The sequence below is a fragment of the Schistocerca serialis genome, chromosome 4 (assembly GCF_023864345.2).
Source record: "Schistocerca serialis cubense isolate TAMUIC-IGC-003099 chromosome 4, iqSchSeri2.2, whole genome shotgun sequence".
Taxonomy (NCBI): domain Eukaryota; kingdom Metazoa; phylum Arthropoda; class Insecta; order Orthoptera; family Acrididae; genus Schistocerca; species Schistocerca serialis.
In genome coordinates, this window is record NC_064641.1 from 56332336 (window position 1) to 56358559 (window position 26224).

A 26224-nucleotide genomic window follows, 5' to 3' on the forward strand; every position below is an offset into this window, starting at 1 on the left:
TAGTCTTACTCCTTGATATTGGACTGGGTCCAATAATTTCAAAGTCGAAGGTGCTACTGAGCCTTAAATCTGACAAGCATAGCCCAGTCGGAGCAAGATCAGGGCCAGTGAATATGGAGTACAGTAGCACGATTCACACCCAAACTGAGTCATATGTGCTCCAAAAATTGAGTCATATGTGCTCCAAAAATTGAGTCATATGTGCTCCAAAAATTGAGTCATATGTGCTCCAAAAATTGAGTCATATGTGCTCCAAAAATTGAGTCATATGTGCTCCAAAAATTGAGTCATATGTGCTCCAAAAATTGAGTCATATGTGCTCCAAAAATTGAGTCATATGTACTCCAAAAATTGAGTCATATGTACTCCAAAAATTGAGTCATATGTACTCCAAAAATTGAGTCATATGAAAATTGAGTCATATGTATTCCAAAAATTGAGTCATATGTACTCTGGGAAGACACATGCCTGAATTGGGAGTGGGAAGTGCCGTTTCACATCACACTGGTAAATCATTATTTTGACATTTCCTGAAATTGGATCCCTCTCAAAAGTCAGGATAAATGGTCCAGTGTCAATCCTGTTGTCTGGTGGGGCTCAACATACGTGATGCATGAAATGTATCCCTAGCTTCTCCAAATGTTCATGTAGTAGTTCATCCATCTGCAGTGACACGTCATTGGAAAAAATTTAACCTGCACTATGTTTACATTCTTATGGGGTGTTATGGTGAAAGCTGCAGCACCAATTTGTTTCCAAGAGAGTAACACACGAATTTTTCATCTTAAGGTGGAACCACTTCGTAATTTACTACAGGAAGAGAGTTCGCCAAACACATTTACAATATTCTCCACAAAAAACATTGTTTTAGTAAAGAAGGCCCCCCCCCCCCCCCACATGTTCAGATGCAAACCAGGAACTGAGGAGAGAGAATGTCTGCAAGTTGCTAGACTTTGCTTTCCTCTCACAGTGTGGCCAAGGAGGGAAAGTTTCTAAGGTTATAGCAATCTGCACTGAATTGTAATTTGTCTGAAGAGACTGCCAGAGCCTTTTGGCTAGTGGCTGCTAACTTAGGTCTTTTCATCAAAGAATGGAAAATCCAGAATGGAATAATGACAATATTGTGAAAAGGATAGTTGCTATTCACCATATAGCACAGATGCTGAGCTTCAGATAAACACAACAAAAAGACTGTCAAACAAAGATTTCGGCCAACCAATCCTTCATCAGAAGACAGGCAGACACAGACACAGACACAGACACACACACACACACACACACACACACACACACACACACGTGCAGACACAACTCGCACACACATGACCACAATCTCTGGCTGCCAAAACCAGACTCTGAAGTTTGGCCTTGGGATCACCACCATATGGTGAGCAGCAACTATTCTTTTCATAATTAGGTCTTTTTGCGACATCCGATACTTGTGATGGTGCCACCTGTTCTAAACAAGTGTTCTTGCCAGGTTAAAGGCTACCTGCCTTGATGGCCAGTGCCCGGAGTCCTAGTGTTCTCAGACAGACAGGCACCTACTCCATGGCATGTGTAAGGTGACAGGCCGGCATCAATAGTGCGATCCCAGCGTGGTCAAGGAGCTATCCCCCAACAGGTAGCTGGAGTCCGCCTTGCATTCACCCTTGCATCGACTGGTTACCATGGTAGAGACTGGGCAAGCTTCCTTGCACGGCCTACACTTCTATAAAAAATTTTGGTAAGATGCAGACCACACCCAGGCGTGGTGACCAAACATAACTTCATCAAAATATAAAATAATGGAACAAAGTGGAAGAACTATAATCTACCTGCCACAAACAAGCTAGATTGTCAGCAGGTAATCTGTCCTAGAGAATATGTCTTGAGAAAAGATATAGCCAAAGAGTAAAACTGCAGCACAGGAAGGCAAGAAGTTATGCAATAGCTTGAGGAGAGTAGGGGGACTACTTAGTAGAATCAAGAATTTAACTGGAGAAAACAGAAAAACAGCAAGCAATGCTCACTATAATTGACAAACTATGTAGCAAATATTCAGAGGCATTTTGACATCAGTCTAAAAGTGAAGACACATATGGTGCTATAATAAAACTGATTGGTCTGAAACAGTGTTGCAAGGCTATCTACCAACAATGCATAATATAAAAGGGTCATCTGTGACACCTTTCATTACACTGGAAAGGAAGGTGCTAAGAAGCACAAAGCTCACAAAGAGTGCATATGGCAAGGAATGGCTGGCACAAATGGACAGTTGTCTCAAAAAGAACAACATAAGAAGTTCCTATCAGACCTTTAAAACCAAGCTTTCTGAACATGGAGTACTGACACAGAGATTTAAAGATGAATTAGAAAAATAAACGGAATAATAATGATAACTGTAAGACTTAGTTGTTATTTAACAAGTTTCTAAACTGCAATGAACACAAAAAGAACTTAATGAAGCAGTAAAATAAGGCATAAGGGCCAGATTCTATGCCACTACACAAAAATAAAACCATAGAACATTTTTTTTTTATCGCCGAAGAACAACTGGGTGACACAGATTCACGGCAAATGTTTCAAGCTGGTATTTCTAATGTGGCAGAGTGTTTTTCAACAGCTACATACATTATGGTACACTAAGAGGGTTTACAATGTACACTGGCTGGGAATTCTTTGTGTAAACACAGGAGAATGGACTAGAATGACAAACAGAGGCATAACACTCCTGCCAGAAGTATTTTACACCCTCTTCAATGAACCATAGAGTGGCATAAAAGGCATCACAAGGAAAATTCATCAAATAAAGCTGGTTTCAAAAACAACTACCAGATTTCAAGCAGATTCTAAACTCAACAGAAAATAGTTGAAAACACAGTATTTGTAGATTTCACCAAATAAGAACTTCAAGTCATGGAGAGACATACATTAAAAGATTAGAGGACAGTGGTGTACATAATGGATCACAAACCTCACCTGGAGGATAGGATCCCATGAAGCAGAAGTAAGATTATCTTTATATTACAGTAATTCAGTAAGGAAATAGAGCATTATAAATAAGGTTTAGCTAAAGGTTATAAGTGAAAGAAGTGTAGGTAAGAGTGCTAGAAACAGGAAAGGAATGGAGCAAGCCTGGGACAGTTGAATTGTCTGCACATTCCCAGATGAAGTGGTAGTTGTGCAGATCATCATCAAATAATTAACAAAGTGAAGCAACATACTTAAATAAATGGCTAACATATAGTGTTTGGAAGAAGAGATTCACAATAAGCTACAGATGACTATGCATCAGGTACACTTTACATGTGTGTCTGGTAGCGAAGTAATATCCCACATTCTGTCAATTTATCTGAGGTTTTGTAGCTCTCACTGTCTCAGTTAAGTCACTGAAAATGAAAAGGATAACAAGGACATTGAGGCAGCAAACAGGACAAGTAAGGTTACTTACCGAACACACACCGCGCATCTGCACACACCGAAGCAGTCACAGCCTGCACGGGCAAGCTGGGTGCTCCCCGTTCTCTTCAGCACCATTCCTTCCTTGCCCTTTAAGCCCAATTCCCTAACAAATGAGAGGTGACTCACTTCTAGGAAATACGCCTAAAATACAAGTGATTGAAACATGTAATGGAAAATGCAGCAATTAGTATTATTAATATACAGAAAAATCATACATGGTCCTGGCAGAAACAGTATAGAATGCTTGCCAGTCATTGGCTTAAATTGCTGCACATACCAGAGGTGGTACACATGAAACTTCAGTGGCAGTGGTGTGGCACTGCAATTCCTCCACTCATGGCAATGCATTGTAGCAGTTTATGAGCCACAGGTATCACACAAATAAGCCAGCATTTGCATGTCTTGACAGTGATTATTTTGAATGTACCATCTGTGGAGTTCATATCAATATGCTTATGGTCTGCAATTCCTCCACTCATGGCAATGCATTGTAGCAGTTTATGAGCCACAGGTATCACACAAATAAGCCAGCATTTGCATGTCTTGACAGTGATTATTTTGAATGTACCATCTGTGGAGTTCATATCAATATGCTTATGGTCTAGTAACCATAATTATGGAAGGGATACTGTCAGGTTTTCTTGTTCTTGGACTACAGAAAGATTCGGGGCACAGAAAGCTTTGGGAACTGCAGACTATGTGACAACTGTATCCACAAGAAATGCTGTTCTCATAATTTAATGATGACTTCGTACACAACTAAGCAAGACAGACCAAAACAGAATCTGCTTGTGGATGTACCTCACAGTCATGGCATAGGAAGCTTATAGTTGATTCATCACCTCTCTCATATTCTGTACTTTTTTGCATTTGCAACAGCCCCTGTGTAGAATTTTGAGAGTTGGTATGTAACAGGGGCATAAAAAGCCTGAAGAATGAGAAAGCCAAATGGAAAGAAGAGGAAGACTTTTCACTAAGTGACTATAGTGTGATTATGTCACCAGCAAATGATGTCATAGGTATTAGAATGATTTTTAGTAAAAAAATTTTAAGCTGTGAATGACTTCATATGTCTGGTACAGTAAAGAAACAATCTTCAGCTGATTTATTCAACCGTGAAAATGAATCAATGCTAAAGGCCAATACTCAAATTAGAAATTTGTCTCTCAAATACAAAGTACCAAAATAAGAGAAAAAATTCATTACCAAACAAGATAATAATGTATACCGTATTTACTCGAATCTAAGCCGCACTTTTTTTCCTGTTTTTGTAATCCAAAAAACTGCCTGCGGCTTAGAATCGAGTGCAAAGTAAGCGGAAGTTCTGAAAAATGTTGGTAGGTGCTGCCACAACTAACTTCTGCCATCGAATATATGTAGTGCTACACAGGCATGCTTTGCAGGCACAAAGATAAATAATGGCGCCAAAACCTCTGCGACAGTAAATAAATTTAAAAAAAGGTGGAAGACGAGCTTTTTTCTCCGCCCCGAGTTTCGACTACTGCATTTTTGTACATTATCCAACGAAGTAAATACAAATTTCGTATTGTTCATCTTCGAATGTAGCAGCATTTCAATGTACTACAAAAATCCGACTGGCAAGACTGTTTGGGATGTTTGCCAATAGGGCCAACTCCTACGTTCTGAATTTTTTCCTACCTGTGAGAAGAGATGGTTGCTGACAGGAACTTTTATGAATTGTGAATCACATGCAGTATTCTCTTCTCCATAAGAATAATACGAATATCAACATTTTGCCATGTATTCTTTCGTGTTTGCTGCTATCTCATTTAAATCCTGTCTGCCTAATAAACTACGAAATAGAGTGAGACAACAGCAAACGCGGAAGAATATACATATCATGTCATGTTTATATTCGTTTTATTCTTATGCATAATAGTGATACAGTCAGAAATGAAGCACGGCAACTGACTAGATTTTTAAATCTAAGATGACTAATTTCTATACAGAATGTAAAATACTAAAGAGGCGTCTGCAAAGATTTTCAAATGGAGAAAATTTTTCGCTAAACTCTCGTTCAGAACATCTTCTATCATATGCAGTCTATTATTTGGTTCTTGTTGATGACGATTCCTGTCTTTTTTTTTTAATTGTAAGCGGCAGCAGCGCGCACAAAAGCAAGCCATGCCGTGAGCAGCGACAGGCCATAAGCACTTATTATCAGAATGCGACAAACAATTCATGACATGATACAGTAATGCATTTTCAGCTTAGAGTGACGTAAACACCTATAACAAAGAGAACGGCACTAATCAGATAACAGAAAAACAAGCAATCTATTGAAACCAGACGAAGCACGTGAAAAAGGAAGGGTACCCGTATAAATACGGACGGAGCGTCTGACGTATAGCAATGGCTACCTGGTAAAGCTTAACTGTTAAGCTTACGACTCGAAAAACTGCTGTAGTTGTATCGATATTCATTCGACCTAAATTGTGTCTCGTATTAGAATGGACCAACGTTGTTTCGATTTGGAGGTGCGGCCGAAGACTTTTCTCTTCCCTTGAATTTCAAGTCCCAAATTTCAGGTGCGGCTTAGATTCGAGTAAATACTGTACTAAGGAGACTACAGTCCCCAGACAGCCACTGAACACACTGCATACAACATTAGACTATACAACTGAGGATATACAACACCATAAACATGTTTGTCTGTTACAGTGCATCAATGGAGACAACTGAGTGAGTGTGCGTGAGGTGTGATTCGCAATGTCAGGCATTCTCTCAGAGAGGTTCCTCAGGAGACACAAGCACCCAGGTACACATTTACTGTGAAATACAAATGCCAGGGAAGCACTAAAACAAAACATTGGCTTCTTAATCCTAATAGAGTTAACTTATAGGGCCCACAAAACTCAATAGCTTGCTGTTTGAATAAATTGTAAAATGCTCTTACAGCATTATATAAGGGATAATCAAAAAGTTTGCATTGCCGCAACATATGTGCAACTTAGCATGACTCCGATGTAAGTATATAAACACAGACATATAGGCACCGGATTAGGGTAGCATTCGAGTCTTTCTGACATGCATGTGGTAAATGCAGAAACTATGGTGACATTACTACTAAATCTTTCCAACATCACCACTGTGCTGCTATTCCTTTGTTGGCTGCCAAAGGAGTAATAACGGTAGATGTCCATCAGAGAATGGAGAATATGAATAAGACAGTACGTGTGTCAGAAACCATCTTTGTGAGAAGGTGCACCAAGTGGTGCTGCTGCTCCTTCAGGATAATGCACACCCCATACTGAAGATGCCTGAACACGGAAGTTACGTCAACTCAAGTGGGAGACACTTGAGCACTTGTCCTGTAGTCCTGATCTCTTCCTATGCAATTATAATGTCTTCAGTACCTTTAAAAATGCCCTGAAAGGTCGATGATTCCTGTGGATGAGGATATGCAACAGGAAGATATGTACTTTTTCATGCAGCAGGAGACAGTGTTTTACCAAATGGATATCATCAACTTCGTGCCTTGATGGGATGATTTTGTCTGATCAACATACCGATTCTGACTGTGTGGCCTTTGAACAAGAACTTTTTGACTGCCCCTTAGATAAATATTCCATTGTAGCACAGATTTAGGGGTCAGAAATATATTTAGAGAGGCAATAAGAGTCTGTTTTCTTGTGGTTGCTGCTGGTAGAAGCCACCGATCACAAGAACCACTGCACAATTTCATACACATATCGTGAACAACGACAACAGGTGAGAGTATAATGGAAATGGTCATTTAAATCTAGCGGCAAATGCTGCAACCAAAATGATGTTAATTATGAAGAGGCTCGCTATTAAAACCTAATGCGCATTCCAAGAAGAGTCCAGCAACATAATACTTCCTTCAGTTATGACAGAACTGGGGAATTTGAGCTTGTATGGAGGAATACATTGAAGAAGTGCTTCTGCAGCCACTATTAGTATCTTTTTGTTTATATATTCACACAATCAGTTATGAGACATTCAATTTCATTATCACTGCTGAACAACTATCACCCGATAGTAAGATTGAGTGTCTCAAAACTGATCATTTGGATAAATAACTAAACAGTCTTGACAGTGGATGTGAAAGGATTTATTCAATTTATTCTTAAACTACTTCAGCCCCAGATCTTCAAAAACATTAGCAACACGAACAAACCTTACTTAACACTTACTGACTGCCTTCTTTGTTACATTTTATTTGTGCCTGGAACAGGAAGGGAGGAAAATTACAATGTACACTATACTACACATACGATGATGTGTTTGCCAAGTACAAACATAGAAAATGCCAACAGTGTGTGGAGTAACACAAGAGGTTGTATGGACTGATGAGTCACAGTGGAGGATGTGGCATCCTACAGGACATGTGCAGGTCTACCCATTACCTAGTTTGTGATTAGCTCATTAGCCTTGGTTGATGGCAAAATGAACACCAGTTTTGTAGAAATGTGTTAGCAATTAGTATATTAACCACAATTTAGCAACAGTTTCTAATCTAACATTTTCTGTAGCAGAATATAATGCTCCAGTCCATGAAACAAGGGTTGCTGCATTGGTATCACAAGGTAATGGGTTAACAATGCTGGACTTGCCCAATCAAAGCATCCAAGCGAACTAAAATCAACATCTTTGGAATGACCGAACAACTAGGAACATGCAACATTAATTTGATCAAACTTGAATAACAACAAGTCAACGTACTTAAGAAAGAATACGAATGAAGTCTGCCTTTGGTGTATTAAAATTTAGTGGAAAGTGGAGCTGAAAATCTAACAATGCAATAGTAGCTGTAGACTAAAGAAGGAAAGTGAAAGGAGACTCATTGTGGAATATGAGCCACAAGAAAATGATTGAGGAGACATGCTTTTGGAATGTTGGAGTTATCTGTAGACTAGGCACTGTTAAAAACCACAAGAAATTCTGTTGTTGGAGAAGAGATCAAGGGCCTGTTTCTCGCATGATCAGAGCTGAGAGCTGTGATGAGTCCAGCTTTCCTTGCATTTGTCCTAGTTTTTAGGGTGTCCTGGGAGGGAGGGGGGGGGGGCCGGGGGGAGGGAGGTGTTATACAACTGACTAACATACACCCAGACCTTTTTCTGTGCCTGGAGAAATTCTATTGATCTGAAGTAAACAGATTTTGAATTTAAAAAATGAGACCTTTTCTTATGCACATATTTTCTGTACGACTTTAGTGACAACAGTGAGAAGCTGCCAACAATCTACGAACACATGAACAGTGCCGCTGCCCTACCTGCCAGACAGTTGCATAGAGGCAACTCAATGGTTTAACTCAACTCAATGTTTCACTCCACATGTCTGTGCCACAAACACAATATCTTGATACTGCAGCACAATAACTTATGTAATTTTGTACCATTTACTGTTTATTTTTATTTATATCTGTTGCCTATTTCTTTTAATTGTACGTGTGCTAGTAAACGTGCTGTTAAATGCCCTAAAATTCCAGTCACAACAGACTATTTCTTATTTGTAGATGCAAAATGCCAAAACATAAATGCATATTTAACAATGATATTACGGAAAGAATAAACTGCTACTAACCATCCAGATGAGATGTTGCAGACAGACACAATGAAAAGACTTTTATACATTTAAGCTTTGGGCTAAAAGACCTTCCCCCAGAGCAGAAAACACACACATATTCACATAAACACAACTCGCTCACACATGACCATACACTGTGGCTGGACTGCAGACAGCTTAAATGTACAACAGTCATTTTGTTTTGCCTGCCTGTGACTCAGTGTCTTGCCTATGTTGTGAGTAGCTATCTATCTTTTTCATAATAATGCTGTTATTCCACCCTGGACTCTCAAATGCATAATTAATAGTGGTTTGCAAAACAAACATCCAGTGTAAAAAGCAAGAAATTATGACTGGGAAGTAGACTGCACAATTTGTTTGCAAATAAGGATGGTTCCGAGAGAAATTACCACTTAAGCAGAAAGAGGCATAAAAATAATTCAAAAACCAAGGTTAGTGGTTCAAACATCACAACATTCTATGAAAAGGCTACACCTGGCTCAGATGAAAATCTGATTTGTGCAGCGAAAGGTATACTGGTTTACCACACAGTTTTTCACCACATGTCATTCAAGTCTTTGTATAGCTCTAAATCTTGAACTGATTAATATTTCCAGAGTCAAATACTGCAAAAGAGATAGGATGCAATGGCACCCCATAGCTACAGCTACTGTGAAGAACATGTTAACAACCTAAAAGGTGAGCCGTTCATAAGTATCTAAGGATGCTAGTAATTATGGAAGCACTACATTATTCCACACCATCATTCAGCACTCCACCAAAAGAATGGCATCACATCAAAGCTCCTTGAAACCAAAAGTACTGAAAATTAGACATCTGATAAAATTACTGAGATTATTCTATAGTAACTGTGGAAACATGCTCTATGAAAGTATGTATGATTTTTCTGGTGACAACTGCAGCACAGTCTTCACTGGAGGGGGTACAGCTGGGACACACAACGTCTTGTATACGCTGAAAATAGAAGTAAATCCAAATATTACAGTATTGGTGTAGTATGTTCTGCCTATATAGCTCATAACACTGCATCATGGATATGACATACTTCTTATCAACAGCACCTATGGCATTGAAAATAATAAACATTTTCTCAATTTATACAGTTTGCACAGAAGTACTCACAGAAACAAAATACAAACATCTATTATTTCACTAAAAACATTATAGCTTCACCTCTTTCTCACAATATAATGACTTACAATTATATAAGCCACTGAAAGATTATTTTGAAAGCTTAGACAGACCGCCTATCATGATCAGAAATTTTTTTCTACGGCCCACTGTCTGAAAACACCCCCATGCCAACCTGCACAGATTTTGAAATTGTCAGTCATGTGAAACCTAACACACACTCTTCCCACATGACATGCTGAAAACCAATGATCAAGGCAGTCAGATAGATGCAGTATTTATTGATACCTAAAAAGCATTTGACTTGATGCCACATCTTCACTTATTGCCAAAAATACAACTGTATAGACTATCAAGTGTAATTTGTGACTGGATTGAGGATTTTTTTGGTAGGGAGCACACAGCAATTTGTCTCAGAGGGAGACTCATCGACAGACATAGAAGTTACTTCATGTGTACACCAGGAAGTGTGTTGGGTGCCTCGCTGTTCTCTTGTATATTAATGAACCTGCGGACAATATAACTAGTAACCTCAGACTTTTCACAGATAATGCATGTATCTACTATTAAGTATATGATGGAAGTGGCACAAATATTCAGTCAGATCCTGATAAGATTTCAAATTGTCACACAGATTGGTAACTTCCTTGAAATGTTCAGATTTATAAAATTGTGCGCATCACAAAATGAAATAATGTAGTATCCTAAGGCTACAGTACTAAAGAATTACAGTTGGGATTGGTAAACTCAAACAAATTCCTGTGTGACCACTGGTAAATACATGAAATGGAACAATCACAAAGGTGCAGTCATGAGTAAAGCAGGTAGGAGACTTTGGTTTATTGGTTGAACAGTAGGGGACAACGACGACTAAGAAAGCTTTGTCTCCTTGTGGTGCTCAATGAAGCACTACAATACACTATCTAATCGAAATTACCCACACATGTCAATGGGAAGCTGAATCGACCAATAGATACTGTGATAGGCAAACCCATCAGTATAAAAGAAGACTGGGAGTATCGTGTCGTCAGTAGAGAAGCAGTAACAGCAGAATGGGTCAGTCGGGAGAGCTCAGTTACGTTTAATGTGGAATAGTAATTGGATGTCATCTGAGTAACAAATCCATTAGAGATATGTCAACCTTATAAAGCTGTCAAAGTTAAGCTGGTGATGAGGTTCTGAAGGGAAAACAAAAAGGAACACCCACAGCTAGGCCAAGACCAGACAGACCTCACGATCTGATGGACAGGGACCATCAAACATTGGGTAGGGCAGCTGTAGAAAATCACACAAAATTGACAAAAGGAATCACCTTTGGTTGATAAGTGCTACCAGCAGTCCAGGTAATGCAGTGATTGTGCATAGGAAGTTAAAAAGGATTAGGTACAACGGTCAAGCAGCTCCTCATAAGCCACACATTTCTACAGTCAGTGCAAAATCGTGGTTGAGGTGGTGCAAAAAGTGACATCACTGGACACCGGATGACTGGAAACAAAGTGATTTGGGAGTGGTGAATCATGTCATACCCTGTGGTGAACTGATGGAAGGGTTTACGGTTGCCCGGACAACATTACCTGGCATCGTGTGCATTGCCAATAGTGAAGCACAGAGGAGGTGGTGTTACACTATGGGGCTGCTGTTCATTTTTAGTCTGTGGTCCTCTTATTGTACTTAAGAAAATGCTGTAATGCATATAGCAGAGGAAGAGTTTGGAGACTACGACAGTTCGTATTAGTATGACAGTGCAGTATAAAGCAGCACCTGCGAGGCAACAGTTTGTCGACAATAAAATTCCCAAAATGGACTGGGGTGCACAGAGCCCCAACCTGAACACAATGGAATACCTTTGGGAAGAGTTAGAATGCCAACTCCACTTCAGACCCCAGCTTCCAACATCACTACCTTCTCCGATTTTTGATCTTGGCGAATGGGCTGCTATACCTCGAAAAACATTCAGACACCTCATCAGAAATGTTGCCAGCAGAGTTCAAACTATCACAAGATGAAGAGAGGACACATCCCTTATTAATGTCCACTAATAGGTGTCTGGATACTTTTGATCAGAAAGTGTATTTCAGACACTTCTCTCAAAGCAAATGGGGCTAAAGTGTTCTCACAAGCAGTGATATCACAGATTTGAAAGCTCCAACATGAAAATGAACAGGTTATGCAGCTTTTTTGACCACAGCGACTTAATCGTTCAAGTCAGCAGCTCAAGACTGGACTCTAGTGCTGCAACCGATTGTACGGGTGGTAACAAGAGGGCTACTCACCAACTACAGTCTGTCTCATAAAAATGTATTGCTCTGCTTTATGTTCACTGTCAGTGATATTATTTCATCAAATAATATGAGGAATATCTTTGATTATATACTGTAAGTATCTTCACAAGGATGGTTCAAGTTACAAGCAAATAACTGTTATTTAATCAGTCCGAACAAAGCTAACAAAGGTGAAGCTATACATCCGTAACATCACAAAGTTTTATGTAGGTGCATACTATTACTAACTTTAATTAACACATCCGTTAAATGTTAGTACATGTGACAGCTTGTACTAAGACTGTGAGAGAGAGAGTCTGAGCAAAAAACCTCAGAAAAAATTTAAGAAGAAACAGCTACAAATGACAAGTCTGTTTTCATGGTTAAATATACATGAAGTGAAATAGATTGAAGTGGAAGAAGCTTTATGTCTTATGCACTTTTCGATATACCACTCGATGGAGGTGGACTTATGGTCAAAGCATTAAAATCATTTTTCAGTGACATGATTGCTAAACAATGTGGTTGTGAAATAATTGTCAAGCAGATAATTAACTAAACTACAGAATTATAATCTGTCACAATCATAGCTTCTTAATTGGGAAGGGGTTGTTACACATGGCACTGCCTTATACTGCTAAAGAGATTCTTCCAGAAGCTATCAACAAAATTAAATTTCAAGAAACATTTGCTTCTAAATATTTCTCTCGAACACACACACACACACACACACACACACACACACACACACACACACACACACACACACACACCACAAATTCACTTGGGAGGCAACTGGATGCTTCAACCACACTGCTGCTGCTGCTGCTTGTAATGAATCATGGCAGAAGGCATTTAAAAAAAAAGGACCCACTGACTCCAGTCCTATTTGGGCACACACAGCTTTTACAAATGTGTATTCATATACAGCTCACAGTAAGGTGCTGAACTGAGAGAACTTCACTTGCAGAAAAGAAGAATAAACCAACAAAGACCAGTGAAATATTCTGCAGGAAAACTACTAAAACAAAAATGACATTATACTGTTGCAAGGATTGTGGTGTAGCTCTCTGAAATAGTCTTCAGTACAGAGTATACAACACACAAAAATAATTTTAATTATTATGTGTATGTTAAAAGTAGCAAAAAATTGTTTGCATCCATTATGAAAGTTATATTAAGTATGAACACACAGTTCCTATATTAGAACAATTCAAATAATGCCCTGTATTACACATGTAGTTTGAATTACAACGAGTAGTTTAGTCATATTTAACTCTTTGACTGCTGTGGACATGTTAACTCATCATGCCTCGTCATTCCCCTGGCGTGCCTGATGTCTATATACGCGGCCTTGGATCTTCCATACAGTGCTAAGGACGTGTTTACACATCCCGCGCCACCAGCCTTCCCACCGCTAGGGACAAGTTTAGGCGCGCTGAGTCACAGCTACCTGAGCACTACAGACATGTACACATGCAGAGCTGTCTCTCTGCCCTGCTCAACTAGTAACTGTTCAGCGGTCTGACTGTGTAGTTCGAGAGTGCATATATCTTTGTTGCTGTGTTCGCTCTTTGCAGAATTCGACTAAGTTTTCTGTATTTTCGCCAGTTTCTTGTTTTCTATATGAGAAATGTCACATCGTCGTGGTTGCACAGATAAAGAAATCCTGGATATGCTCACTAAGAGCGACAGTGAGTGTGAATTATCTGACGTTGCTAACAGTGATGAGTCTTCAACAGAATCTCGAAGCTGTAGTTCTCAGCTCTTTACATCAGAGGGGAGAGCAATAATTACAGTCAGCAGTTCCTATGAATCTGAGGAATCAGAAAGTGACAGTGAAATGGTTCAGAAAAGAGCGCACTTAAGTGACACATTTAACTGGAAAGAAACAGATTTCCAGCCGTTCAACCATTACTTCGATGACTCGGGTTCAGGATACAAATGTCAATTAGACACTGACCCAAACATTCTTTCATTTTTTGTGATAATTACATCTCACAAAATGTTGCAATTTATTGCAGACGAAACAAATTGTTTTTACGTTTACACCAGAGAAAATACTACAGAATCTGTGAATTCTCAGCTGTCAAAGGGGAAAGACACTGGATTTGAGGAAATGTAATGTTTTGTTGCTGTTTGCCTTCTAATGGCGCACGTTAAGAAGTTAAAATTAAGTGATTGCTGGTCCAGAGATACACTTTTGAACACACCAGTTTTCAGCGAATATGTCCCGAGAGCGTTTTTGTCTATTTCTGAGAATGTTATATTTCGGTGATAACTCTGCAAGTACTGGAGGCGACAGTCTATTTAAAATTTGGATGATTGTTAACAAAGTTTGTAAGACATTTCCTAATTCATTTTGCCCACATCACAAGCTTTATATAGATGAAAGTCTCTTGCTGTTCGACGACAATTATCTTTTCAGCAATTTACTCCAACCAAGCGAAGTAGATTCAGAATAAAGACATTTGTACTGTGTGACTGTCAGAGTGGGTGTATTCTAGATTTTACTGTATATACAGGCACAACAACAGAAATTGGCTACCACAATTTTGGAAAAAATGGTGACATAGTGGCAACTCTTATGGGACCATATCTGAAACAGGGTCATATTGTATATGTAGATAACTGGTACTCCAGCCTGGATCTGTTCCTCTGGCTTCACAACCATGGAACAGCTGCATGTTGCACTGTTCATAAGAACAGGCGAAACACGCCAAAACTGCAGAAGAAATTAAAATGAGGAGAAACTGAGTTTAGATCCACTGACAAGGTCCTTGCTATCAAGCAGTGCAATAAGGGAGAGGTGTACACGCTGACCACAAGTCACACAACACAAACGGTTCAAACAGAGAAGACTGACAGAAATACTGTCAAAAAAAAAAAAAAAAAAAAACCACAATGTATTGCAGATTACAATTCGAGTATGGGTGCAGTCGACCTTTATGAAATGTTACTTAGCTCAGTGGGATCAGTGCGTAAGACTGTGAAATGGCATAAGAAATATTTTTTTTCGCATTCTGGATTTGTGCATTCTAAATGCTCATGCTCCCCGCCAGTCAGTAACAGGGCAAAAAATGGCACTCGCAGAGTTTCACCTTTCTCTCGTAAGGGAGATTGTAGAAAAATATGCTACAGAACAGAGTAAAGCTGGTAGGGGAGGGTGCTACGATGACTAGAATCCTCTGTGATTTACAGGGAGACATTTTCCAGCTGTTATCATGAGTGAACATTCGCAGAAAAGTACGCTAATGCGCAGATGCATGGTTTACATGAAAAAAAGTGTGCTGGGAAACTAGATACCAATGCAAAACCTGCAATGTTTCATTATGTGTTGCACCCTGCTTTGAGACTTATCATGCAAATAGGCATTACTAATCATTGGGAACTAAATCTGAGAAAATTTGTTGATGCTTCTGAATGAATTACTAAAAAAAAAAGAGGTAAAAATGTAAATTAAAAAAAAATATAAATCTATTTTTAACTTCGCCAGTGCCAGTCCAAAGCCCAGATCGAAAAGAAGGATGGGAAACAGATGCAACAGGTTTAAAATTAGTCAAACGAAGTCTGACTTCTTCATATGTAGCAGTTTACTGGCAAATGAATGGACTTGGTGATTGAGATGGCGCAATATCTGTACTCTGGCAAATTTAATTATGCCGAGTACAATGCGCCAGTATAACAAAACCCATACATTAATCTGCATATGATATAGTTAAATTATTAACAAGTAACATAGACAGTTATATTCTTTTATCCTTGGTAGTAAAAATGTAGATCACACTCAGTCTACTTGTAAAAACATGTTTTCCATAACTGATTTAAACGCCTTTGATCAATGAGAAACAACATGCCAAAGTTAAAACTCTTTTCTCAGTGCGATTTTTCTTGCTTCTTTGCTTCTGTTACCCAATATTGAAAATTAAACTGACCGTTCTGGGGAGTGTGGGGGGCTTAAAATTTGTTGTTTGAATGAGACTGGCTTTGAAGCATTAACAGAAAACGATATTTGAAAAAGAAGTATCAAATACACCCTGCTTTCATCTTTTCATAAAAAGTAACATCTTTTTGACTAATTTGTAGACTATTGGAAAATAGTAGGGGAATAAAATTTTTTATTCCTTATCATTGTGCAGTCAATCTATTGCACACTCAATTTCATTTCCATCATGCGGTCACACTATTAGTTATGCTAACCCAAAGTTTACATTCTTTCGGGCCTGATTTTCGCGCCCAACTATCATTCCAGTTGTACAGCTTGGTATATTTTATGGAGCATAGATTTTTAGCAAAATCAGAATGAAAATACAGCATTTTTGACGTTTTTACAAAATCTTCAATTTTGTGCTTAATTCATTCAGTACTGAAAAGTACTATGGAAATGAAACATTATATTTAAGAACCTTGTGTTGTTAGGTTACTACATGCCAAGTTTCATGTTCGTCATAGCATTAGTTCAGGAGAATCAAGAAGCCAAACTTCGAAATTTTTTCATGCACCTATTTTTTTGGCTGATTTATCTACAATTTTCTGGCTCAATATGGCTCGTAAAATTCTTGTCATTATTATTCTTAAGAGAATGCATAAAGTTGTATAAGATGGCCAAATTTTATTTCTTTACAAAAACTATTGCCCGAGATATTACAGCTCAAAGTCGCCAGAAATTCATGTTGGCTCTGTGCGAGTCGTATTCAGCTGAGAAATATTCAGCACAGGGCAGGTTGAGCAATGTGGGCCGATCCGGTCCAGCGGCGGCTCCGAGAGACAAGCATGCAGTGTAGGTAGACGGATTACGCTGCAGACCGCGGCACCTCAGCGCGCCAAGCAGGTGGCGCACCTTCTGCAGTCGAAGGGTTAACTTGTCTAATGATGATATGAACTCTAGTACCAAGATTTTGTACGATAATGTCCCACCAAAGAAATATTTTAATGTAATTAGAAAATGATGATATACTTTAAGGACTAACAGTGCATTGGTAATTATTCTGTTATGTAGTGGAATAATCATCATTTTGTGTTTACATATTTGGAAGTTAGTCTATTCTATTCCGTTTTGACAGGACCATGTACAATGACAGGAGTATGAATAACACATTTTTAATGTGACACAGTGAAAATATAAAAATCATCATGTTATGCAGACACAACTGAAGCTGTTTTTCTCAAATTTACAATTTTAATAAAACATTGCACACGCTATTGCAACAAACACAGAGAAAACTGCATGCAAAAAAATAAAAAAAAAGGAATGAAAGAAGGGAAGTTAACTTCTCATTCATGAGAGATGGATAAAAATAGAATACAAGCTTGAACTGACAGAGCAAACTGGTCATCATTTTCTATCCTGGCATCTGCCTTGATTGATTTAACAAAACCATGGTAAAACTAAATGTGGATGGCCAGAGTCTAGTGCCTTACCCTTTGCACTATGTAGCTTGTTGCTAGTAAGAAATGAGCTGAAGGCAAAATGATTAATAAATAGAACATAACAAAGAAAGTTACACTGTCAAGTAAAGCAAATTATATACTTAACCAATGATTCATACACTGAAAGAGGGAGAGGAAAGGGGGGGCAGGGGGAGGAGGGAGAGAAAGAATGAGAACATAAATAACTGGAAACTGTAACAGACATAAAACATCCAGGATAACGTAAATATAATTGAAGGAAAAGCAGATGCCAGGCTGAGATGAATTGGAAAAATCTTCAGGAAACTTAATACATTCATGAAAGAAGTAACTAATGAAACATTTTTAACACCAATCCTTGGGTATTGTTCATGGCAAAAACCATTAACATGTGGGATTAATGGGACAGATAGAGAAGATCCAACAGAGAGCAGCATATTTCAAAAGGGGATCATTAATTTTGTTTTAGTGCAGGATCCACCTTAGGCAACCGACTTTTTCTTCTATTTATCCAGACATGTTTTGCTGAAGTTACAGCATCAACATTTGATTTGTTGAATTTTATGTTTAGAATAGTGTGATGTAGGTTTTGCTGTGGTGTTTCAGAGTTTGTTGTAGATCAGACTAACCATGTCTAGGTAAAAAGAAGAAAAAAAATGTTTGCTTAAGGCAGATCCCATCCAAAAATAAATTTATCTGTAAGCAAACATGGACACAATAATGAGTTGGAGAAATGAGAAGTTAGAAATAAATCTCTGTCTAAGGAACCATAAGGTAAAGGAAAATGAGAAAGAAAGAGGAGAGAAAAATAGTCAATGAAATGATTAGTTTGACCGAAGTAGAGATGAAAGAGAGAATGGAGAAACCTGAAATGTAAATAACAGTTGCTGCAGAACGCACACACATGCTCGCACACAAAAGCAGAAGAAACTACTTCAGATTTTAGAAATGTTAGTTCCTTCGCAGGGAGGAAAGAGAAAGGGGTTGGATAAATTGAGAAAAGAGGGGCAGGTCACTGATGCCACACACTGAGGCAGACCTATCTTTTGACAGATGAAAAGAAACAAAGTGAGAAGCACAAAGTGGGAGGGAACAGAGAGAGTAGGACATCGGCAACACAGTAAATGTATGATTTTGATATAGATGTTATCACAGATGTAGTATTAGAAAGTACCGTTTCATGTCGCATTCTGTAGACCCTTATCCTTAAAAGATTGTTCAGATAATCTTCCAGCTGACGACATCGCTTGTCAATATCTTCATATGGCACAAGTGCTTCTGGTTTATTTGGAAACCTGCAAAAAACATAACAGTGAGTAGCAGTTTTCTGAGTTACAAAAAGTCTTTAGTAACAAAGGCATACAAAAAAATCAGAATAAGTACAGAAATTTTTTCTGATAAAAACAAACCAATTTGCATCTATGTCTGGTACTATGATATACGGAAATTGCAGATGAGAAATACAACTACAGATCGAGACTTGAGTCTCTGACTGAAACTAATTACTGTCAGGCACTAAAGCAAATTAACTACTGAATTTGCAATAGAGGAAACGATTGTGCTGGAGGAAACTGACTATACTGTCAATAAGTTTATGTGCTACAAAATAAAAATTTGATTAAAATAAATTACATAATTTTTATTTGTTGACACCTGTCAATTCCCAAGCAACATCAGCAAGAAGTTTTATATGAATGATCTATGGATAATAAAGCAGCCTGGATATACACAGGCACACACTTGTGGTGTCAAGAGCTGGTTGTTTAAGAGCAGTTTATTGAATTTAGGTCTGAATGATAATGTGTAATACTTTACTGGGTGTAAAATGAATTTTTAATCTGGTATCAAAATCATATCCACCTAGCCCAATAATGTGCTGAGAGAGAGAGAGAGAGAGAGAGAGAGAGAGAGAGAGAGAGCGGGGAGGGGGGGGGGGGGGCTTTTAAGCTTTTGTAGAAACTGAATTTGTTTTGCTGGAAGAGTGCTGCTGTTTTACAGATTTTAAAAATATTCAAGAAGAGACAAATGAACATAACAGAATGAAAATAATCATAAAACCATAAATCATGTGTTAGTTGAAACCGCGCCGAGTGTGATAAATGAGTTAGATCTGTAGAACATATGGATGCAAACCAACTGACAGCCGTTGTTGATGCACTGCTTTGTTTCAAAAGGAAGAAAGATGGTGTTTTTAACATCATACTGCTGGAAAGATCATTAAAGATGGAAAACATGCTCAGATTGGGGAGGGAAAGAGGCCCTGTCCATTTCAAAGGAACTATCCTGGCATTTGCTTTACATGATTTTAGGAAACCACAACAAATTTAAATCTGGATGGGCGGATAAAGAACTGAATCTCCACTAGGGCTTTGTCTTATTTATTATTATCATCAAACATGTTTCTTTCTCCTAAAATTAATGTATCTTATCCATATGGTACCTTAGGTGTCAAAATCTATTGTTTTTAGCTGTAACCTTTCCAAGCTGTTTCTGCAACTAGGTTTTTCACATGGTTATTGTCTTTGTTTGCATATTTTCTCATTATTTCTTTAATTAACTTACCTTGTTTACACAAATCTAATGCACACTTGTTTTTTACCATATGCGGCATTCAAAATTGAGGTGTGCATAAGATTCTATGGTGCATTATTTTTTATTGCAAACTTGAATCCGTTGTTCACCAACATCATCACTGAAATTCAGGTACTGTTTCTTATGTCACAAAGCATCATTATAGTTCTCAACTTCGTTACATTGTTGTTGGCATATTACTGCATAATGTGTTTGCATTAGGTAGTCACGAAATAGAAAGAGAAGATGATCATATGATGCTACTTTCAAGCATAAAGTAATTCTTTATGGTGAAAAATATGGTAACAGGAGGGCAGGATGAGAGTTCAGAGCAGCTGAGAGTAAAATTTGCTTACGGAGAAACAGCAATTGGCACTATTTGCAAGTACCACTACTAGACTGGCCGTTGCAAAGGAAGTCATCCTGATCTTAAAGTAAAAGTTTTGGAATTTGTCCATGAAAGGATGTAGAATGGGCAAGCTGTGAGTAGCGACACAATAAGAAACAAAGCCAAAGACATGGACACAGTTCTTAATATAACGAGGCAAGAATTTAAGAATAGCCGTGGATGGGCTGATCTCTTTATGAAATGGGTGAGCTTATCTATGTGACACCACAGCACAATATACCAAAAGCTTCCACAGGATTTTGAGAAAAAACTTCAATTATTTCATCACACTTTGAAAAGAGAAGAATTTTTTCAATTGTCCAGATAGGTAATGTTCGTGAGACACCAATTTTATTTGATACACTACGTAATTACATGATTGATGAGAAGGAGACAGAAGAAGTTACCATCAAAAGATCAGGGTGTGAAAGACAGCATATAACTGTAATGCTGGAAATTGCAGCAGATGGGCACAGGCATCCCCCATTCCTAATCTTTAAGAGGAAAACAAGCCCCAAGACCCCTAAAAATGAAAAGCTATTCCTTGGAGACATCATTGTTTGAAACCAAGAGAAGGGATGAGTGATAAACTTTAATGCTTGACTGTGTTAATGTGTCACTCAAAAATTATTGCTCTGTGTATACATTCATTGCTGTTTAAAACAAATTTAGCCTAGTAGTGGTGTACCAACAAACTCTTTTTTCATCATTTTAATTTTTAAAATTGGAGCGCACACTACATCAATGGAACATTAGATTCATGCAAATATGGTACTCTACTCATCATTAACCAGATTTTTATTTTATATCCAGTGATATACTTTTATGTCCTGCAGTGCCCTTCTTGGTAGCCCTGTAAGTCATCCGTAAGCATAAACCATTACCAGGCTTTATCATTTTAGTAAAAGCAGTATCTAGCAGGCCAGCTTTCCATATTCACACTTCAATGACTGCTATTCCTATCATCAAGCAATATGATGTAGTTCCCCTCTTTTCATAAATCTCTTTTACTCACTATGCATTTGCAAAATTTTTCTATACAAATATAGGTAAATATCACCTTTCATGTGCACAATTAGGGTTAACATTAAAAGATGTGCAATGAATAAGATGAGGACTGCTGTCCATTCCGCACAGTGGATAACATTTACATTACTTTATTCATATTTCATGGATTCCATAGAGAGGGGTCTATGGTATGCGGAAAGAGCTCAAGGATGTACATTTTATTTAAGTGCAATACAATTAAGTGATTACCACTATGAAATAATATTGAATTACAATGTCACTAATACTTACAATACAACTTAAAACATTAATTTTCAGAATTTCTGTTATAATACTCTTACTGTAGAGTGGGGAAAAGCTGCCCAGTAGGAAGGTCTATAATTCACTCAAACTCCACCACATTACCTAAACTGCTGAATTTTTAAGCCTCTCAAGATAAAGGATCACATTAACTGAAGTGTCAACTTCACACCACATCGCATTGCATTGCATTTCCGAACACTGAATGGTGCAAGTGACTTGTAAGAGAATGGCTGCTGTACAAAAAGTTGGGATGCATTCCGAGCATTACAGAACTAATAATGGTAGGACAGAGATACACTTATTAACGTCCTCAGCAAAGTTCATGACAGATTTTTGTAATAAAATCAGTAAACTAAGCAGACAGCAAGAGTAAGTTAGTGTATGATATTAGCAAACAATTAGGACAGTCCTCTTAGTGTCAAAAAAATTTTCAACAGAATCCCCAATGTGACATGATTTGACTTTCTCTCCCATTAATACCTAGAGTGCATGGCATGAATTGAAATATCAAGTGGAATGCTTAGATGTGACGCTCCTTGCTATGGTGGTGTATCTTTTGCAGCATAAATCAGCATTATGCTGGTCGTATATACATTTCCCTAAATAATGTAAGCTGTTTTTATTCTGCTGTTCATTTGATTCAGTAACAATTCTACGTTGGGTTTGAATTAGAATATATACACAGATTTGCTGTAAGCAAAGCTAACAAAACTTTACCACATGCAACTAGACAGTGAGGTTCATACAACAGCTTTATTTCAGTTTAAATTGTTCTATATCTTGGTACTCTAGCTAAAATAGACAAATAAGAAAGATTACCTGGGCAAGGCTCCCTTTCCTCCTTTTTTTGCACCCGATGATATTTCATTTCTGAAGCTGTGGCGTTTTTCACGGTGGGACCGTGAAGGAAACGGCACATTGAGACTAGTACGGAACATTATAAGCTGCTGATGCAATTGTTGGAACTGGCTGTAACGTTTCTTGATCTGCCAAGTAAAATCTCCGTGTTGAACTGCCAGAGTATATCTACAACATTAATGACATTGAAAAGTAATACTTGATTTTTTGCCAGTACACAATAAAAACTCAGGTGTGTGTGTGTGTGTGTGTTATTGCAATTTTCAGTTCACCAGACTGACATCAGGGGATCAACACAAGTGCTGTCATGTTTGTTGAGTATTTCTTGAACTACTCTGATAGCATGCACGAGCAAAGGAGTATGTATACACTTCTGATGATTCTTGCCTCCAGGGTCTAGTGCCAAACATACATACCACACACACTAAACCAGAATCTGCATCTGCAGTTCTGTATCTTTATTCACATTTCAATACTAATTTGCAATAACATAAGATTAAAATTATTCAATTTAATCTGCAGCTACTAGACTTCAAAAATTAATATTTTACTGCAGAGATTATATTACATATTTGTATTGTAGAAGATACTTAAATATTACTGTGCTGGCTGTAACAATCCCACAGATCAGATCATTTGATCACATTTATTCTTCTAATATCCTGTACTTTCTGTTTATAGCTGGTTGGTTTAAGGATTACAGAGACAAAACTATGAGATCATCAGGCCATCCTATCTGGAACAAGCAAGTCAACAATACTATACACCAAAGAAGAGCATAGTGGATGAAACTCAAGGAAAGAAAACCCTACAGTCTATCAAAGGTCAACAAAGGAACAAGAAAAAAATGGAAAGGAAGAAAGGCAGGCGAGGTGCCCCATCCAGGGAGCAGCTGGAGGTTCTCAAAGGCAGAAACTGATGTGGAACATTTACCTGAGGCACTCCACCCAACTACACACAGTAAAGACTATTGACAGTGCGAGAGCAGGGAAACAGAAGAAGAACAGCATGTCAGACAGAACACACAAGAAAGGGAAAAAGAGTAAAAGAAAGAATGATCTTAGATGGCAGAAAACAACACAAACAGCACAGTTCAATCAAGGGGAAAGGGTAACCGACAAACAAAGAGGGAAAAGGAATGTCAGGCAAGAGGAAAGAACAGGAGGGAGGGGTGGGTGGAAACAGGGAGAGCAGGGATGCTGGGGAACCAGCACTACCACTGACCTGTCCCGACACCCACACTATACCATTATCATCATGGGGAAGAGGACACCCGAAAAGAGGAAACAAAACTGCACAACTGACTAGACAAAATGTAGGGGAAAAGGCAGGGAGAACCTGGCCTGTTTGGAGGTAAGGCTGAGGCCTCCGTAACCAACAGCTATGCTAACTGAGGAACTGAAATTCCAGATGAAAATTCAGGGACTTGAACCTGAGAGGACAAACCACTTTTGTGAAGAAAACCGAGGACAGATGTAACCATATGACTGTTGTCTGCTAACACATGAGACAAAGAGAGAGTGAGGCCATATTTAGTTAGAAGGGCCAAAAGGTGGAGGCAGACCAGCAGAATATGGTTGGTTGCTTGATTGGGGTTAAAGGGACCGAACAGCAAGGTCATCAGTCCCTTGTTTCAAAGGTGGTAGATCCGTACGGATTTACATCTCAGGAGAGTCATAACGATAAAAGGTAAAACGCTAAAAAACATAAAAGTGCAGTCACGCTGTCAATGGTGAAACAGGCAAGACCACCTGCTATTCAAAAGCGTTCAACCACTAGAATGTAAAAGTGCGTATTGTAAAAGGAGACTAACCAAATATAAAAGGTGATAAAAACGTAGTAAAAGGAAGAGAAAAGAGGATCTTGGCCAGGGAGGGGAGTCAGGAACCTCCAAACACAGCTTACAGTGATAGACACCCCAACCCTCACTGCCCTGTCCCTACTACAGAGGGAGATTAAAAACCTTAGAACTGAAAATAAAAACCACTTTCACAGAGGAAACTGAGAACCAGTTCAACCATCCAGGAATTGTGTGCCAATATTAAAGCACGAATGGCTGCAGATTGGATGGCAGAAGTAGTTTTGACCAATAGTGAACCAAATCACATCTTACTCGGAGATTCAACTTCATCAAACTTGTGTTTGATATTTTTCACAAAAATGACAGCTTGGTCGTCGTTCACCCTAGTGCAGACCAAGTAACGGGAAAAGTTTTTCACAAAAAGCTGGTGAGCCTGGATCTCCTTCAAGAGTGTAGCCAGAGAAGGAAGGCCTGCAGGATCGTTAAGAAGCAGCTTAAATAATCCGTTACCAATTGAAGAGATGGCTGTAGGATAACAGCTAATTTTTTGGAGCTTAGTCGTTGCTGGGAGTTCCGATGCTCCAGAATGATAAGCAACCACTCCTAGGCATACATGGGAAGCAACAGTTCAGGTACCCTGTGCTGTCAAGCGGCTGAGCCGGATCGGTACATAACAGCCCCACGATACAGACTGGCTACACGTGCTGATTACAGACTGGCTACACGTGCTGATGACCTAGCAGGGCAGAGGGAGAATATGGCAGGGAAGGAAGGAATGAGAGGAATCCACACTGTAGGTGCTAGGAAGGGAATTATTCCCCAAATCGCTCACACTACAGAGAGAGGTGGTCAGGTACCAAAGGAAGACCAAAAACACCAAAAAGAAATAATGAAAAAAGAAAGGCAAGGGGGAGCAAAACTGCAAGGAATATAGGAAACCAGTTGATAGGCAGGTCAACAAAAGGGGGGGGGGGCTAATGTGGGGGGCGGCGGAGAATGGGGGGGCAGAGGGGAATGGGGGGAGGCAGAGGGGAATGGGGGAGGTAGAGGGGAATGGGGGAGGCAGAGGGGAATGGGGGGGGGCAGAGGGGGATGGGGGGGCAGAGGGGAATGGGGGGGCAGAGGGGAATGGGGGGGGCAGAGGGGAATGGGGGGGGCAGAGGGGAATGGGAATGGGGGGGCAGAGGGGAATGGGAATGGGGGGGCAGAGGGGAATGAGGAGCACGAGTAAGGAAATGAGCAGCAGTTGCGGGAGACAGATCTCTGTATCTGGAAAGAGGAGACGTCAGTAGTTCAGTTGCTCCCGGGAGCAGTGGATGCTTAATGCATAAGCAATCAACTGTGGTTGGTGCAGAGAACCTGCAATGGTGGAATTCCTGCCTCCACTAGGAGGCCGATCATGAGGCTAGTCTGAAAGGAGCCAGTTGACAGTCAAATCCCAAAATGACGTATTGGTTCCAGCATCTGTAACATCAACAA

General features: G+C 39.0%; 1 protein-coding gene across 3 annotated transcripts in view; it reads right to left on the reverse strand.

Annotated features, from left to right (window-relative positions):
• The window catches only part of LOC126473596 (phospholipase D1), a 182442-nt gene that overhangs the window by 136676 nt on the left and 19542 nt on the right, over positions 1 to 26224 (reverse strand). For 2 of the 3 annotated variants that reach the window (XM_050100744.1, XM_050100743.1), the window contains 3 exons: positions 22906 to 23112; positions 18991 to 19111; positions 3434 to 3585 (listed from right to left, as the gene is read on the reverse strand). In XM_050100744.1, coding sequence (XP_049956701.1) covers positions 3434 to 3585; positions 18991 to 19111; positions 22906 to 23024 — 392 coding nt within the window. In that variant the 5' untranslated portion in view covers positions 23025 to 23112. Of the gene's footprint in view, positions 1 to 3433; positions 3586 to 18990; positions 19112 to 22905; positions 23113 to 26224 lie in introns of those variants that run through there. The other variant, XM_050100745.1, reaches the window with a different exon arrangement.